The sequence below is a fragment of the Varroa destructor genome, unplaced genomic scaffold (genome assembly GCF_002443255.2).
Source record: "Varroa destructor unplaced genomic scaffold, Vdes_3.0 BEIS01000003.1, whole genome shotgun sequence".
In the NCBI taxonomy this organism is placed as follows: Eukaryota; Metazoa; Arthropoda; class Arachnida; order Mesostigmata; family Varroidae; genus Varroa; species Varroa destructor.
This window is the reverse complement of record NW_019211456.1, coordinates 4361323-4380761: the sequence shown is the minus strand read 5'-3', so window position 1 is coordinate 4380761 and position 19439 is coordinate 4361323. Positions and strand designations below refer to the sequence as shown.

Genomic DNA, 19439 nt, shown 5'->3' with positions numbered 1-19439 from the left:
TGAGTGTTGAATATTTGCATGAGTGTTTGGAATAATTGATTGTGTAGTCATCGGATCGGTCGCTATCAATGAAATTATTGACTGGTCGTCGTTTTCATTCATCTTCGAAAATAGACAAGACGATCAGGCATCGTCACGATTCAGAGAGCAGAGCAGATACCAAAATGTAAAGTTCACGAGGCACAGGATGCAGTCGCGTAGGAGGGTAATGCACGCGCGTGAATAGCCGCCGCATGCGTGACAAGGCGCACGTGTCTGACTGGCGCTCTCTCACTAAAGGGTCGCCGGTTTACGCTACCGGGACAATGGATGACTGATGGATGGGAGGGTAACCGTTAGATCGACGGCGATAACAACGCCAAGAGATTAGATGACGGCAGGCGTTCATCGTCCGTGCGACTAACAAAGTAGAGCAGTTCGCAGTTGCGTTCTTTGGCAGCAGCAGCAGCAGCAGCAGCATCGGATGAAACTTGCATTTGTGACTTACTTCGTCTTGGGTCTCAGGTTCAGAAAGAGGCTGACTGTTGGTGAAACGGGCGTGGTGAATGAAGAGTTTATATTCTGATGGGATCTGAAGTTGAGCCCTCTAGTGCCTTCGAGAGTGACAAGAGACAAGTCGTTGATTGTAAGTAATTGTCATACGTATAGATATCGTTGATAGATCGCACAACGTCAACGGCAACATAAAACCAAGAAATGTGTTTTCGCTAATTCGCTTACTGTACAATTAGACGACCGTACTACTCGCGGGTCATACCACCCAATAAATGTGTAATTACTGCAGTGGCTATTAATTACCGTAGACACCTTTACTGTGCCTCAAAACGAAGAAGCATTCGGTCCATAATTTTTGTTTTTTTCATCAAACCGTTAATCCATAGCTGAGTTGCGCTCAAGTGATTTGTAAGGACAAGCTATCGACTACCAAATTGACAAAATAGTGCATGAGCTCAAATGATTCAAAAACCATCATAAATTGTCAGTTTATGCTTACGGGTACACTAACTCAGCAAACGCATTTGTCTCTACCGGTTCCAAATTTTTGAGTAGATTCTTGGTAAGACGGTAATAAGGAGGGTCGCAAACGCGAGAGCTTCTTTGGTCTATATAGATGATAGCAATAAGATCATGGTAAAAGTATGCCACTATTATAAGTCATAAAAGGATCATCGCGTTGTCGTGTGCCAATATGTGATTAGTAACATATACTACTTATACCCTATAAAGAGCAGACGAGACATGCTACAGGGCAAGTTGCCGTAACTTTTAATCAACCCAATCAGTCACTGTAGTGGATCACAGAAAAAGCTCCGGGTGAATGAATTAGAAGTTAAGTGCCTATCATCAGTCACCATCACCGTCATAATCATTATTATCAATCACCATCGTCGCCATCGTCATCACCATTATGATCAGTCATGAATGAGTCCAGCTTATTTCGACAAATTACCACCGAGCACCGGTAGCCCAGGCACCAGTTTACCAAGCAAAAACTGTAGAAATATTTGATGAGAAGACTTGCATTTAACTGTTAAGTTAAAAAAAAATCTACCTATCAAGATAACAGCAATAGTAGTAGCTAAGTAATCAATTTATTTCGTATTACAAACACTGAGCGAAAAAAATGACGAATGGCATATTAATCCCGGGCGCACGAATCAAACACGGGGAAAAATCATAATAAAAAAAGCGGAGAAAAAAGTGTGAATGAATAAAAGGTGACCCATTAATTGATCAAGTGCATCAATTCTGTTTATTGATGTATATTTGCCGATAACACATACGTCTGACTTGTGTCCGTTATATAAATATATACATCTGAGAGAGAAAGCGAGAGATGAAAAAGAGAGAGACGGCTGCTGAGGAGATAGTAGCAACGATGTTATTGACACAGACGCCAACGCGATCGATGGCATCTCAAAGGTTGTCGATAAGCGTTTGCTCATAGGCGGGCAGACATTTATATATATAGCGTCCCTTTTACGGACCGACAATAGCGCTAGTCTGTAGTGAAACTCGCCAATGAGGAATACACATAATAGTAATACTATTCAGAAGCATTCCCGTGCCAAGTGAACAGAATGATTAGCAGATAAATCAGATTCTATCGTGACCTGATTTGTACGAGTCTGGGCACACATTATCCCTGTGTTCGTATGCTTTACTTTTTGTTGTGTTGTCGCTCGTATTCGTCAGACAATTAGTAACTTTAAGAGTATATATGTATATGTATATAGAAATGTGGCTATTTTATATAGTAAAAGATAGCTCATCAATAGATAGACGTCAAGTAATGAACGGGCTTTGAACAGGTGCTACCAATCGAGTGCAGCCATTGCGCCGAACTAGGTGCTAGGAGCGCACACAGAGCTGCGTCAATGATTGGCGAAAAAGGCATAACTTATAAAAATATATGCATTTAATTAAACAGCTGTATGAACAATCAACAGAAAATGCTCGCATTGTCCAGTACGGCCTAATCATTTATCAATCAATCACTTAGATAATCAGTCAATTGACCAATATGGTTTCGTACCTCACTGCTCAGCCCGTGCCAACAATTGTTTACAATGATAATACTAAATAATACCTATTGTACTTTCGCGCGTGCGATAGTACATTAGGTATTAATTAATACTTTTCTATGATCAGTTGTGCTTTTTCGTTAACCAACCAAGACACAATAGATACAGCGGCACCAGAATGAACTAACGTTTATTCCGGCGCGAGAAAAATCGCGATCATTATTGGGATTGTTTAACTAACTAAAATGATATAATTATATATTCTCATTTATGACGAAAAACCCTGGATTTTTGCCCTGGTACATTTTTATACCCCATATGCTATGTTGACTGATAGATCGTTTTCCAATCATTTAAGTCGATCAGTCAACAGATAAATTCACTGCGGTTCTACCGCTGTACTTGCCAATATTTGGCACCATGGTGAAAATATATTTCAAAAAGGAACATTGATTATGTGTGCGTCGTCAGATGGTTTGTACCAGCGTCATGTTTAGATAATGGACAACAGCGCTAGCTTGTCGCGAAATCCGCTAGTGAGGAATATACGCAGTAGTAATACTATATAGAAGCATTCCCGTGCCAAGTGGACAAAATGACTAGTGGACAGATCAGATTCTGTCGTGATCTGACCTGTGCAAGACTGAACACACATTCTCTCTAACTTCCTACGCTTTAGTTGTTTTGTGTTCTCGATTTTGTATTCAAACAATTAGTAATTTAGGAGTGTAGTGCAAAGGTATAGAGGAAACGCTCAAAGCACACGGTTTTAGACTCGCTGGTTCACTAAAATTCGAAATTGTCTTTCTGCACATGGTGTTTCATTTGTGGGTTACCAGACTACAGTAAGCTATGATCGATCGCGAAGAAAAAAAATGTATCGACGCCCAAAAATGTAATCGGGCTGGCATTTAATCATAGATAAATATTGTATATATTATGTATGTATAATACATACGGTGGTTTGTCGAAAAAATACACATATGTGCAGCGATACTAGTCTAAGAGTGCAAACGGGGATCGAATTCGTTTAAGGGGATTTTATTCGTTGGTAATTAAGATGGTTGGTTGTTAAACGGTAATAATTGATAACAGTAACAACAGTTATTAGTAACATACTGATGATACATAATTCACTCAGTAGGATTTGAAAGGTGGATGTACTTAACCCGCCCGGGAAACATCGCAACGCTACGAACGAGGAACGACAGAATTCGTGATTCTTGTACACGTATAGAGAAATGTAGTCGTTTACATCATTAGGTATATATATATATGGTTAGAGAGAAAAAGCCGAAAAATATATTTTTTTAGTTGCAAAATATACTTTCTGATGATGTCCTGGATCCTTTGGCTTCATCTAATAACTTCCCTGCAGTAATTTGATATATGCCATATCATTTACTATTACCTCAAAGTAGACGTCTTTAAAGGTAAAGACAAACCTCTATATAGGTAAAAACGAAGCACAACAGGACAGATCTTGACTCTAAAGCCACCGCTAAATAGCGAGAGAAAGCGAGACTCAGAGGAATTTTTATGAAGATGTTACGTACGGCATAGTTCTCATTGTTGACTTGAAGCCGTTACACGAAATCGATGATACCCCGGGCGGGATGGTATGAAAGGTACTTGGTTGGCTATTGTTGCTGGGAAATAGTCGCAAACAAAATCGTGGCCCCAAAGAATCGTCAGTTGTGAAAACGAAAGTAATAGGTGAACGATCCCGGCGAGTCGTCTCTTGGTATATATACAGAAATTATAAGTGCCTGAGACGCCTAGTCGGTTGTTCGACCTGTATCAAAACACTGAGGATGATGCTATCATGGTCTCGTGGTTTCACTGAACGCTTAACAAGGTCAATGGATAACAATTGTTGCTTATTATCTACCGGACGTTGGTTAGAGTGGTATTGGGGATAATTTGGGACTTAAGGAGTGTTTGTGATGAGAAAAGGATCTCCCGATTCGGGCGGTGCTGTATAGGAGAAGGTTGAAGAAGGTTAAAATCAAAGCCACCTACCTGTGTTTGGAGACGCGTAAGGCCACGAATCCACAGAATCTGTCCGGTCCTCTTGACATCCTGGGACAGAGAGCCCGAAGAGCCATCCTCGACGAGCGAAGAGTGCGCGTGCAGCTCCTCGACGGGGCCCGAGCCCCACGTGAAGGTCTGTTGATGTATCGCCCCAGCCCCCAAAGATAAAGGACATAGGACAAAACACCACGTTAGCAAGCACTTGTAAAAGATAGCATTAAGCGGCAGACAGCAACTGAGAACCTATAAGATCCACTAGAGTCAACTTAACCAAACAAAGTGAAGAGAAATAGCTTGGCTGTTGTTCATGTAGGTTGAGATACGTTCATACGTATGAAGCACGTATCGTAGAGATAAGTAGGACTCACCTTAAGACTAAAGATCATTTCACCAATAAAACAATGTGTCTCAATCAAGACTTAAAACCAAATAGAACTGACTCACTGAATCCATTCCTTAACCCGAATACAAGCTAATAAGGGTTAAAACGCTAGAAATAAATAAAACCATAATCATCATCATCATCGCCATCATCATCACCGTCATCAACACCATCATCATCATCATCATCACCATCATCATCATCACCATCAACATCATCACCATCAACATCATCATCATCATGGTTACCGCCATCTTTGATTTCTGGATGGATAACCAGATACCAGACAGATGTGCCAGATGTCAAACAACATAGCGAACTGATGAAGCAATTTACAGGGTTCGATACAGGCCAAAAGGCATTGCCATTCCTTCAGCATGGCAGTTTAGACAGATATCAGATCAGATCAGATTCATATCAGTTGGTATCAGATATATATAGTAACTGCTATCATAGTAATTGATGTTTGATTGCACTGATATGCAGTCCTAACTAGATTTAATCGTAAACCGTTTAGATACAGAAGCAAGAATTATATATACACATATATAATATCGAGTGACTTACTAAATTGACGTAAATATCGCTTGAGCAAAATAAAAAAGCCTGCAGCTAGTCTAAGATGTATCTCCATATATACGTCTATCGTATATATTATCGAGTCCGTTGACGGATTACCAAAAAGGCTGTTGGCTCAAACTATGAATTAATCACTTGATCTAAAAACGCTGTATTGCAAAAAATCGCAGAACTTAAACATAAGAAAGCGCTCAAAGCCGAGCTTGATAATGGGAGCTCAAAATGAACAACAGAAACATCGAGAAATGGAATTGAACTAAATGGATAGCCCGGAAAAGCCCAACATAGTGAATCTTATAGATTCTCCGTTGATGAGATGCCGTGGCGCGCCTGGGCCCGCAGGGCGTATTTGCTACCAGTTAGATGCTTACCAAAATGATCAGTAGCGGCAATCGTAATCTCAACGGCAACAACATACTAATCTGACTAATCTATAATCAGTGGTAAAAACACTAACCGTATAAAATAAGTTCACAATGGTGACGGCCGTTTCCGCTTGTATTAAAACTATTCTAATGGATAACACCTAATAAAAACTGTGCTAAAAATAGAACTTTCTATTAGTAATCAAATCAATCAGTGAGCGAAGCTACACCAAGACTATGTCAACAAGGCGTCATCGGGTCTATTGTACTATTTGACGCTGGCTGACACATCGGCTTATCTACGTTAAAAAGCATAAAAATGAAATATTACAATGTACCATTTTATAGATAATCGTCGTATGCAATGAAAAAGTACCGTAAATTATAGTAGTAATGAATGACAACGATAATCACGGGCAATTTGAATGAGGAATCGAATTTGTTACAGTTATCTAGCTCAATCAACTATATATATATATATATATATATATATATATATATATATATATAAATCGATTTCGCATTGGACATATGTGGTGAACCTGGTGTGGAATGAAGCCTGTTTTGGTGCCATGCAACTGCGGTACTGTGATACTTTACATCAACCACAACAACAATGCCTCCTTTCTTTGTTTTTCCTGTTCTTTTCAGTTGTCTTGCTCTTTAAGGGAAAGTACCACTCCATCTACGTGTAGTCATGACAGTTATAAGAGTTTAGTTTTTAGAATCCGGTACGGTGGTTTACTTCGAATACGTGTATATGTATGTGCGTGTGCGTGCGTGCGTGTGTGTGTGTGTGTGTGCGCGTGTGTGTGTGTGTGCGCGTGCGTGCGTGCGTGCGTGCGTGTGTATGTGTGTGTGTGTGTGTGTGTGTGTGTGTGTCTTTATATACACTTATACCGACCATCGTAGCTGTTTAAAGTGCACTGAAGTGTAGTAACTCCCAGCAGACAAACAGTCAGTCAGTCAGTTAGTCAGTCAGTCAGTCAAACACAATAGTTTACTAACGAATAGCGAGCATGAATAGATAGGGTTCGATCGCAACGACGAAGAAAATTAGACCGTATAATCATGTCATGACGGTAGCATAGAACCAAACAACTGGTCATGATTTCTGATTAGGTCGTATGGCAATCCATGGTGCAATAGTACACGCCTTTTGTAGAATGAAGAATGATCTTGGGCAGAATTTGTAGTAAGAGTGTGCCGGCAGCATACAAAACAAAAACCTCACTTTCATACATCAGCGGGATACGGCCCGTAGCGATCACACCCGAACCAGAAACGATTTATGGGAAATGAAATGAAGCACATGATATACTCTAGCCTTCTGGCTTTTTTAGGCAAATCGAACGCTCCAATTTGGTACGGAATCACAATGTAGGTAGTCGAGAAAAGATATTACGTAGGAAAACCAGCTCAAATTGACATCAAACAAAGTGATGCTAGTATCCTAGTTAAGCTGTTATATGACGAGGCAGCCGAACGGTTATCGCGGAATGGAACTCGATGCTAAACTCCTATACCCGAATGCAGCGTCAAAAAAACCGCGTTAGCGTCAAAAATAACGGAAAAGCTTTAATTGAACCGTACCCCAACGTCTCTTCTTATTCACGTTCTACCTTTTGTTCGTTTTTTTTTTTTTTTTTTTCTTTCTTTTATATTCTCTGTCTTTTAGTGAAACATTCAACAGTCGAATTTAACGACAGTGTCCATGGCATTCTTTAAGCAATCCGTAGTTCATCAATCAATAGTAAGCAAAGCGAGCGAATCAATCATTTACTATTTGGACCTTGACTCTATTTCGTTGTTATATATCCTTTGTATATGGGGGGGGGGGGGACCCATCGAAAGATGCAAGGCGCGAATTTCAAACGCAAAAAGTACAAATAGCGTCTTAACTGTAATTACTAATTGAGAAAGAATAAGTAGTGCTAATGACATTAGTGATAGCGGTAAGATTCTAGCTGCAGTAATGATATTGTAATGCGCGTTTAGGTGATAGTACTAATTTATTATTAACAATGCTCTAAATGCTACTGCATCTAAGGACAATCGCTATAAGACGACAGCGGGTCTAAAAAATGCAGGAGACAGTACTTAATAAGGTCATTGGGTAAACCTATGCTAGCAATAGTAGAACATATTCAACTATAATATGCTAATTGTAGTAATATTAGCGAACTTCTATCATCAGAGCCATTGTGAACAACGTGGCAGCAGCAGCAGCAGCAGCAGCAGCAGCAGCAGCAGCGGCAGCAGCAGCGGCAGCAACAACTATCGGCCAATAGATTGACCTGAACGATCCCGCGGATGGGCATTCTACTTCTTTGTCGTCGATGTTACGCTAAGGGGGCAGGCAACGGGGCCTGTGATGGCTTGATACGCAACTCAACCACAACTGCAGCTGCAATCGGGAGGCACTGGCAGGTCGCAGGCGTGTGTGTGTGCTGGCAGAAGGGCCAAGGTTTGAGGGGGATTGAGAGAGTCAAAGCAGCGTTTAGCAGTTCGGTTGCCAATAGTCGAGTGTTGCCGTTGCCACGAATTATAATTTAATGACGATGGTAATATAACGATAATATTTACGCAATATCACGAAGAGAATGTTGGTGCTGATAGAAGACGTCACATTCGAGGTGCGAAAAATGAGCAAAGAGGGAAGATCAGTCAATAAATGAGGAAATCAATCGAACGATGGCAAGAAAAAAACAACAATTTTAGCAACTATCCTTAATTATACGGAGTCAATAAACGAGTAGGAATTAATACAGCTTAAGACGATCAGTGTAATATGTTCATACTGAGAGAATGAGCCACCACTAAGTCAATTCATAATCAGTTATTGAATTCATAAATCAAGGTCAATGAATTGGTATAGATCAATCGATCACGGCATCAACCAGTCAGTCAGTCAGTCAGTCAATCAATCAGTCAACCAGCAATGCATCTTAATAACGTCTTTGGGCCACAAGAGCGCAAATCTAGAAGGCTGTAGCGGTTTCATCTAATGTAATATGGAGGACGGCAGAGGAAAAAGAACAAGTGGGTCGGGTATTTATGCTAGAGCTTTGCAAAAGTCCGATCAGCGCCCAATGAACCTTCTCTCAATAGATGATGAGAAGAGACAAGACCGCACCCGGAGGCAAGTGCGCATACAGAAGCATCGCACCTAGACCCTTCAAAAGTGCCCTACTGCATCGGGTCGATCCCATCTCGTTTCATCCGTTTGAAAGGACACCCATCTATTGGAGGTGCTCATTACGCGCAGCTTGAACGGACGTCAACGTGAAGAAAAACGTTCATTGTCTCTTTTCTTTGTGTTTATTTTTCGTTATTATTTTTATTAATATTACCGCGCACTACCATTGACCAGTTTGAGTACCAGTTTGTGAAAAACCGTTCAAGAAATTTAGACAGTCCCTCCAATTCATAGCACGGGCATAGCGGCAGTGCTAGTCATCAGGGGGGTGAAGTAATAGGAGACCTCGGAACCACCTCCGGAACAGCGAGCAGCCAATCGTTGTGTGGGGCAAACAGATAGATAGACAGAGCGAGCGAGCGAGCGTATGTCGAAGAGAGGGTCTTGCGGGTGGGCGGATCAGTCACTATAGATTTTTGCACATTCCTGTCACAAGGCCGGTACAACGGAGGCGTAATGCAAAACTCTGGCAGAAATCATCGTGGGCATACTACTGAAAAATAGAGATATAGCATGACAGACCGGAAAGCAAGCTTTCAAGTCGTTGCAATCCAACTAGATTTGTAGTAGTACTTGTTGTTGCTGTTGTAATCACCAATCAATCATTCAGGCAGCAAACTAATTGTATTAGTAACTGTCTTCGTGTTCTAAACAGAACGATCCGGTGCTAGAACGTCCGATGAACTGACCACGGCTCTGCTGAAGTTGAGCGCTGGCAAGTTGATTACTGATGCCGAGGATGCAGAAGACACTCGTGAGTTCAGTTTTTGCTGCATTGCCTGCGCGTGGGTGGAGAACCGATGCCGGTGGACAATATTCGGGATGAACGAGCGGAATATGCCGCTCCCTAGTAATGAGCCTGCCACCGGAACCGCTTCATCCAGTTAAGCTTCTTTTGACGACACACAGTTACACATATCATCGACGTGCAATGTACGATGTACGGTGGTGTGGTAAGTGATTATCTCCTGCCCAGTTTGCCTCTTATTGCTTGGGTTGGAGTGGACTAGAGTGAATGTGGTTGGAGGGTTTTCATCGAAGCAGCTGTTCGAGTTTGCTTGATAGGATTATCAGGCGCATACTATGTTTTTTTTTTTCTTTTTTTAGGATAGGATTGGATTGATTACTCTATTTATCATCGTTTAATTTTTTTGTTGTTGTTGTTGGAGGTGCATAGTAGCGCATACGGACGTACGACAGGCGCAAGCGTTTACTTAACTTTGTTTCTCAATTTAGTAACATCGATTACTTGTTGGGCATAAGATCAGGTGCGAGACTGATACCTTGCACCGACTACTCAATATTCAACCATCATCCATTGTGTCAAGGTTAAATTGACTGATGTGTACGGACGCATCTCATATATTATCGTTACGTGAAAAAAAAGAAGATTTAATAAAACAGCGAGACGACAAAACATCGACACCAACAACGATTGACCGAGTCACTGACCGCGTCAATGGAAGGACTGAAGTCGCAGCAGCAACGGAGCGGCAACTTCATGCGCACCATGTAAGTACGTTGTTGTAATTGCTTATTCTGGCTGAGTCCGTCTTCGGTTGTTGTCAATTGCTGATTGACTGTTAGACATCCGTAATTTGTTCCGTTTTCCCAAATGTGTCCTATGTATGGGTCGGTCGATGGCGAGCCTGCCGCACTGCAATACTGCTGCGTCGCAGGATTTATTGCTTGCAGAATCCTAGGTGTACACGAGACCTCCGCATTTTGTTTATCAGAGAAAAGTAACGGAGTCCACTGTTTGCACGAGCTAGCTAGGTGTCACGTACATGAGCTATTTTATGACAACTCTACCATGGAACACATTGACTAACCAACGTTTTTCATTGCGACTAATGATATCTTGCTCGCTAGCAAGAGCTTCTGAAATATAGCCCTTGATATCATATTGAATGAAACAGTTCTCAAAGAGGAAAAATTTCGCCTTTGGAAAACGTGCACGCTTTGTGGTAACAACAGTATTATAATATGAGATGTCTTAGTAAGAAAATAGGTAACTTAACGCCATCTGTGGCAAGCGGTAACGCTATATATATTGCCATTCGTGCGTATAGATTTAGAACAACTGATGGTAAGTAGATCGAAGTAGATGGCCGCAGTAGGCCGCTTGTAATGAACCCGAGTTCGCTATCGATAATTCGTTTTGGCCATGCAGGCACACTTATCTCTATCACTTATCTTATCATTAGATGTGAACGTCGTCGCAAAATTGTTGCAAGAAGAGCTTTGACGCTGGTCGAGCTTCTTCTGTCGATTTTAGCCATTGGCATTATCCATTTCTTAGTTTTCTATTCTGTTACTGGTTGCTGATATCCACAAGAATAATGACTAACTTGAAGAGCAATAAGATTTGTGAAATAGAGCATTCAAATTAATTGCTAGTATTGACATTTCGTACGAAAACGTTAGTTGTTAGCACTCTTCAGTGGCGTTATAGTTGTGGGTTATATATATGATTTGCGAATGGCTAGGTTGGCTCAGGTTATGTACAAGGTATAAGGACAACGTGGCCAAAGTACGTAGTGGCCAACCAACCGTTTGACCAGTCAATAGAAGTGGTGCAAAAGAAGCGGGCGAGGCTACCTCCTCGTCTTCTTCTTAAACAGGTCATACCTTAATTATGACCATTATAAACAATCAACTATTTTCATTCTTACCGTCGTTCTTACGTCAGTATCATGACAGCTTTCTGGTACACATTGCAATGATCATTTACGACACCTTACTTTCCACCGTCTAAGCGATAGAGAATTATTGCCCTGTATAGTTGCTAAATTGATTTTGCTGACCACGGTCACTACCTACTGATGCTACCGACGGATTCTATTTTCATCTTGATATATATATATATATATATTCACTTTCAATGTAGGGTGCAGCTGACTTCGGCTTTCGTAGTAACATATTTAAAAATACCAACTGCATCAGCTATTCCATTCAATGGCAGCCAGTAAACTCAGTTCGATCTTGTTTCGTTTTTCTTTTCCATCGGCCTTGCGCAATGTTCGCCCCCCACCCCACACCCCCTCCCGCTCCCACACCCCTTTTTTTGCAAGCGATCATATGTTTTTAAGGTCTGTTTGTCACAATCTTCGTTGCCGTCTAGGCAAGCTCGTAGGCGTATGTACGTCTGTATATATGTTTGTGTGCGTGAATGTCTGCTTGGAATGATTAAAGGACCGCCACCTCGGGAGTCTGCAATGAAGGCGAAAAGAAGCTCGTCTTGGCAATAGATCATATGCAAAGAATAATAATAGTAGTGATAATAACGTGAATACGGTTTTCTCATATATTTTTCGATTGCCTCTATAAATAAATAGCTCTACAACTCGTCATAATACTGTTCTCTCGCTTTTAAAAAGCCGTCTTCAATATGCGTATAGTATCTAAGGATCTACAGTTGTCTCCGTATAGCCTGAAGCACCTGCTCGTAAACAATCACTAGTAGTATTCGATGGGATCAATATCTAAAAAATCAGGTCGGGACATATTAGCGGTACGTCGAAACTAAATAATCAAATTAAGTCATTTAAGAACGTTTACTCGACGGTGAAAAATTACTAAGATGGATTTGAAGCAGTGACAAAACCGCGCCGAGGGTGGTAATAAATAGGTGCAGTAAAGATCGGCCACCTCTACAAGTGTACCACTATAAAAACCTCTTCTAATCGACTGCTTCTACATTCTAGGGACCTGGCCGACGTTCGCGTATTACAATAGCCGCATAAAGAACAGAAAAATATTCTCATTTTTTTTAGGGGCAATAAAGGCTGCGGTCAGCTATGAGAAAAAAGCAATCCATATTAGTAGTGGGTTTACTACTGATGACTTTGTTCCGCGACACTTATTTGTGCCATACCGAAGACAAATAACGGTTACCAGATTCGCATTAAATAAGACTATTTGTTTGGCACTTATAACAGAGGTGCCACACGACACTGCATATAGCATTTTGCACAATGACACTCAGAGCAGTTATTGGGTGTACATAGACACTGATCAGCTAGTTTTAACGACATACGATAACAGTTTAATTGTATAGAGCCCTAAAGTCCAAGGCGAGGGTAACCGCAGCATCACCAGTAGCAGGATGATCTGATGTCGATATATCATTTAGTGGTCAGTGTCTGCACAGCCGTAAAGACCAATCACTCATGAGCAAGGTCATTGATCCTCAGCTCTTCGCGGAACGTTGATGGGATGTTAAGGGTCAAAAGGCGATGGCAGGAAGAAAAGGAGCAGGAGAAAAGGACAAGAGACAAGACCGCCTCTACTGATGTTCCATTAAACAGTCTTTCAAATTCAAGTAAAGACTCTAGAGGCACATTCCATAAGTATCGTGAACCCTAAAGCGTGAGACTGGAGTGCAAGTTTACTGCACCGCCCATTGTTTGTAGCACCTGTCAGCAATGCAGCTGTTTGCCCATCTCCAATAGGCCGTTCACTATTACAAGTAACGCTGAATAGTATGTCAACTATACAATATGACGGGCCAAGTTCCTGTCTGTGTTGTAAATAACTATTAGTACTAATAAAAAAACATGTGGCCTAATTTCTTAACAGTACACTTGTGCTGCTACCGTTTTTCATGTTAGCCTAATTTGAATGCTAGACAAAAAATTCTCAAACGTACAATGGCATAGTATCGGTAAAGGCTGGTTACGAATCCGTCGTTCAATCTGACCGACAAGCGACATGGTAGAAATGGCAGCTAGGTATTTGTTATGGCAACAAGCAATTTGCGGTATTAACAATTGAAACCGTGGACTCACCTTAGGAATGCGCTTCGTGGGGATCGAAGTAATAAATTGCCCCCACACGAGGGTGCCACAGCCGAAGAAGACGCACCACAGCCACTGGTCAATCGAAAGCTCCTTGGTCTGGAAGAAGACACTGCCATACTGCACGATGATCACCTGGGCCACAGCAGTGATTACGAGGATACTGTAGAAGATTGGATTTGTGAATAAGCCTTCAAAGATGTTGCGCTCGCCGTGAATCTTTCTGGCGTTGATTTCGTTAAACAGTGTCATCATCACGAAGGTATTAAAGATCATAGTGAAGTGCTCGGATACGCGGACGCCCATTCCAGTTTCATAGCCAAAGATATTTGGTCCAAAAAACAGTAGTGTGAAGATGACAAATAGTTGGTAGACGGCATGGCCGAGAATGTTTTTCATCATGGTGCGTGAAATAAGGGGCTTCGTACGCCCATACGGCTTACGTAACAGAAGGTTTGGGGTTGGCAGCTCGGTGGCAAGCGCTAGTGATGCAAGGGTGTCCATGATCAAGTTTACCCACAACATCTGCACTGCCTTTAGCGGGCTGTCTTGGATTGCGCAGGCTCCGGTGAACGCCACAATGACAGCGACCGTGTTTACTGTCAGCTGAAACTGGAGGAACTTGGCAATTGAGTCGTAGACGTTTCGGCCCCACATGACGGCTTTCACAATTGATGTAAAGTTATCGTCCGTTAGGATAATGTCGGAGGCCTCCTTAGCGACGTCAGTGCCTGCAATGCCCATAGCAAATCCTACGTCGGCTTTTTTAAGTGCAGGACCATCGTTCGTGCCGTCCCCGGTGACAGCGACCACTTCACGGTTATCGCTAACCGTACTGTCGATGATTCCCTTGACTAAATTATATTTGTCCGTGGGCGAGGAACGTGCCAAAACCCGTAACCGCGGCCAGACCTTGTCAATCAGATGCTGCTGAATATCGCCGTTAGCGTCGCGTATCCGCCTGTTGAACTCCTTTCCCTCGAGCACGAGATAGTCGTCAGTTGGCTTGATGATGCCACATTTGAGCGCGATTGAACGAGCTGTGTTCACATTGTCTCCCGTTACCATACGGACTGTGATGCCAGCTCGTTGGCATTTACGGATTGCCTCAGGTACCTGCGATAGGAGTAGTCAAATCGATATCGGCATGTTCGTTTGTATATTCGATTTAGTTCTATGGTCTGCGCAAAGAAATACTTTTTTTTTTTTTAATTTTTTTAAATAATCTCTTGCAGCGTCAGCAAAATGACGGAATAACAATGAACTTGTATAAAAAGGAATTCACTGATGATTGGTCGCTAGTATTTTGCAAGAAATTACAGTTTAATGATATTGCTCTGGTGCGGCATTTTTCAAGACCAGATAGAACTTTTTTCCTGAGAAAATTCAATTGCTTGCTTGAAAATTAATACCAAAATCTCACCTCAGGTCTTACGGGATCTTCAATACCGAAAATAGCGACGGCGGTGAGACCGCTGATTATGTTATCCTCGTCGTCCCAGTTAGGCTCTTCGGTAAAGACTGCTTGGGAATTGTCAACCTTCTCGACACCCTCGGGGATATAATCTTTAAAGGCGAGGCCAATAGTCCGTAACCCATTGGAAGCCATGGGCTCAATGACATCGTGCACCAGCTTTTCCTGATCTTCCGGCTGAAAGCGCAACAGCTTTGCGTTAGGGCCGAGAATGCTGGTGCACTTTTTAAGCACAATTTCCGATGCGCCTTTTGTGTAGACGCGGAAGCCGCCGTTCGGTAGCTTAATAACGGTGCTCATCGATTTGCGCACCGAATTAAAGGTATAGACCTTATACAGCTGCTCCTCGGGAATTTCGTCCCGCACGCGCTGATAGTCTTTGCCAATATCCATGACGTAGCCAAGCAGCGCGCACTCGGTTTTGTTGCCCACCTGTTTGGGCTGCTCGCCAGGCTGTTCTGGAGGCATGATTCGTGTCGTATATGCGCTATTGACTGAAATACCGTTGACGATCTTCTCTGCCGCGGCCTGCGGAAGGTCTGAGTACTTCGGTGTGCTCTTGTAGTGGACGCCACCTACGTAACTCTGTACGCAGGTCATACGATTGGTTGTCAGTGTTCCAGTTTTGTCAGAACAGATGGCGGTTGCATTGCCCATAGTTTCGCAAGCATCTAGATGTCGCACGAGATTGTTATCTTTCATCATTTTTTTAACCGAATACGCCAATGATAGTGTGACCGCCAGTGGCAAGCCTTCGGGTACTGCTACGACGAGCACGGTAACGCCGATGATAAAGCAGTTTACCATGTGCTGAGTATCAGAGTTTTTCCACGCCCGCCCTTCCACTGCGAACACCTGAATTAAGTGCCGTACCACGAGGATCAGCACGGTCAGCACAGCGATAGCAGAACCTAAACAGAACGTAAAAAAAAAAGCAAAAGAAAATTAGAAAACATAATGGTGACTATGATACGTGATCAAATATAAAAAAAATTACTTACTAAAGTGGTTCCACTTTTTCTTAGGTGTTTCATTCGAGTTTACCAATATTGAAATTAAAAAGTTCTAATGTGGCAACTGACCAAAAATGCACACACGCAAGATGACATAAATTTATAAATACAGAATAGTTAGTACAGTTAGCATATACTAAACAGATAGTTAAGGATATTTCACGTACTTACCGACATATCCAATTTGGATAGCTAGCTTGGTAAGTTTCGCCTGAAGCACGGATTTCTCTTTCCTGTGACCCGATTCGTCGTCTCCTGCTTTGTCCTTGGTAGGCGAGGTTGCGGCGTCCGAACGATCTTGCATCGGGATTCCGCCATCAGCCTCTTCATCTGCGGGATGGACGGTAATGTGTCGATTGCCACGCGATACAGAGGAGTAGACCCAATTAGATTATATGCCCAAACGGAGCGGCGGTACAAACCCGCCTCAGACTCTGGCACAGAACATGCACAATACCGACAACATGTACACCCAGCTGCGGTACCACAACTGCTGCTTGAATCGCAAATGAAAGACAAATAACAAAGCATCTGGAAAAGCAATTGAACAAGCAGCATTCACCATAAACAAGTGCGTGACCCGAAACAACAGGCGCGCCTCCACCAAAAAAGATGAGTGTGTAACGAGTGGAATACGAGTTCTTGTAGTCGTAGTAATTGCTGTTCTTCTTGTTCAAGAAGTAGACTATCCGTCTTACGTCACATCATCATCATCATCATCATCGTCATCGTCGTCGTCGTCGTCGTCGTTATCGCTATTGCAAGCATGGGCGATTATTATAATATGGCTAGCAAAAGGACAAATGTTGTTCCAATTTCTGCGAGCAGAATGTCACCCAGTCAGATGTGTGACCAGTGCTTTGTAAATGGAATCCATTCAATAAGAAGGCGAATAAGTAACTTAACTAGGATGTTGTATAAAATAATAGTTAAGGTGCTAATAACTACAATTGTAAACATACTCAGGTTATGGCAAAGATAGGTTGAAACTCTGCAGTGTAGAAAATGGAGCAGTAGCAGCGTCTGGCATAGCATCAATACAATGCGGTTTTTTTTTATAGACAGACATTGCGTCGTTGAAGTGCAACATGTTTCCCTTTTCAGTCCCCAGAAGAAAAACGTTAAAGGTGCGATAAAACAGGCAGTTAGGAGAAGAGCGCAAGGCGAGAGGCTCAGAAAATTATAGTAGTTAGAGCCACGAAGCAGACTATCCGAAACCGATATCGCCCATTATGATAACGTCGATCGAAGTAAAATATAAACAGGCCACTAACGAAGGTAAGTACTGAGCCTAAAATTACGCCACAATGAATGATAAAAACCATGGAAGATCCTGAAATGCCGCCTGACTAAATTGACGGATTTGTCTGACCAGCCAAAGAAAATGACAGCCGTCATGGACTTCGCATTCGAAGATGTACTCCCTTTTTCTTTTTTTTTTTTTTGCAGACAACCATTTACGCACACATGAGGATCATTTGAGTGACTTTGATTTTTATTCTAACGCTGTCAAATAAGTATATACACATACGCTCATGCACTGTGAAGAAAATGACAAAGTGCCAGAGTTACTTGAGAAACAATTTGATCTGGTAAGACATTTGTCGGTTAATAGAAGATCTTCCGTTCCCGTAGGATTTCAAATGGACATCACTATTATGCTTCTTACAACTATGACCACGTGTACCGAGTGTGCGCGCTGCACACTTAAAAAGGAGATAGGCGTTGGCATAGGATGTTGGAAGAGATACGGACAACCTGTTTATTATACTTATGACGATAGAAGGCTATAGCGAGCGGGCGGTCCGGCCCCAAGGCGGGTTGAAAGGGGTTTCTATCTCCAACTACAGTGATAGACCAGGAATACTTAGACTGGAATTAAAGATGAGTTTATAGGCGGACACTTTTCCTTATCGCGCGGAGGGCCGCACCGCTTGCGCCCTGGCGATATAGAGAAGAAGAGCGGCGAAGATGGCGCAGTGAAAGTTAGCAGTTGTAGTAATAGTAGCATCAGTAGTAGAACAGTTGGTGAGATAGGACAATTTTGCTTGGCCGGTGAGTAGCATAGTTGCTGGAGTCAGCGAAAGAGCTGATCAGCGTGAGCTCAATGAAAGAATGAGTACTATCACTGAAGCTCGCCCGGCTCGGGGGTTTGGGTTCAACTACCGTGGCCTGTTGTAAGCGGAGAGAGTTCCTGGTTGTTCCGGCAGTCGGCGTTTTGGCTGGGGTGGCGACGTTGTCTATCTGCTGAAAGGTGTCCCTTGGACTTATAAGATGAACTACTATGAACTGTTTGGGTAGTGTATGAATAAAAAAGTTACTGCAACAACCATGATGTAATCATATTACGTGATTCTGATTTTATACATGCTTGCGAGTATATACACGCTCGTATTTTACTGTTATTTTGTATCCTACTACAAGAATTGGTCACTTATATATGTATATATTGAGATTAGATGAATTTATTGGTACATAGAAAGATATGATGGACCGGATAAGCACACCCACTAATATATGCCTTGTTGCATATATGTAACAAAGTTTGTTGGAAACTTGTGCTTCCATGCGCCGTTAATGGCTCGTTAGTTTTTCTCTTATGGGGAAAATAATGGCGCTGGAAGGGGAAGCCCAAAGGGGTCATCGTCAATGTTTTACAAGTATCTTACTGAGAAAAAGGAAGCTCCTTGTGTGGCCATTAACAGAAACAGTTTGACCAATATATTATATGCGGTTATCAGCTTAGGAGTATTTTGCCTACGTGTGAACGTATTGGGTTCCCATACGCGAACGACGCTTTGAACATGTGCAGACGTGACGAAGCATCTGACAACAAGGGCCACGTCTCTGTGCGCTAACAGATGGCCAGTTACCATCGAAAAAGGTATGTGTATACATTATGACACTTTTAGCGCGCAGTCAGATCAATGAAGAAATGAGCTAACGCTGATACCAAAAACAAAAATGATAACTGACTGAGATGTTTGGCATGACTGATTGAAGCGATATGCTTGTTGGGCGACAGGAAATATTGGTCGTCTAGAAATTGTTGCTTATGCAGTATATATA

General features: G+C 42.2%; 1 protein-coding gene and 1 long non-coding RNA gene across 10 annotated transcripts in view; one reads left to right on the top strand and one right to left on the bottom strand.

Moving 5' to 3' along the window:
* Positions 1-19439, bottom strand: part of PMCA (plasma membrane calcium-transporting ATPase 3) — a 107683-nt gene that overhangs the window by 84366 nt on the left and 3878 nt on the right. For 6 of the 9 annotated variants that reach the window (XR_015324536.1, XM_022797248.2, XM_022797251.2 and 3 more), the window contains exons 5-9: positions 18537-18614; positions 16542-16700; positions 15307-16268; positions 13875-14999; positions 4548-4694 (exon numbers count right to left, since the gene is read on the bottom strand). Coding sequence is in view for 8 of the 9 variants with exons in the window: in XM_022797248.2 (XP_022652983.1) it covers positions 4548-4694; positions 13875-14999; positions 15307-16268; positions 16542-16700; positions 18537-18614 (2471 nt within the window). In the remaining variant the exon portion in view is untranslated. Of the gene's footprint in view, positions 1-462; positions 594-4547; positions 4695-12155; positions 12298-13874; positions 15000-15306; positions 16269-16541; positions 16701-18536; positions 18615-19439 lie in introns of those variants that run through there. The other 3 variants (XM_022797257.2, XM_086984685.1, XM_022797249.2) reach the window with 3 other exon arrangements.
* Positions 502-9731, top strand: LOC111246896 (uncharacterized). The gene is made up of 3 exons (XR_015324557.1): positions 502-625; positions 7564-7638; positions 8083-9731. It is a non-coding gene; the product is annotated as an uncharacterized LOC111246896 (long non-coding RNA).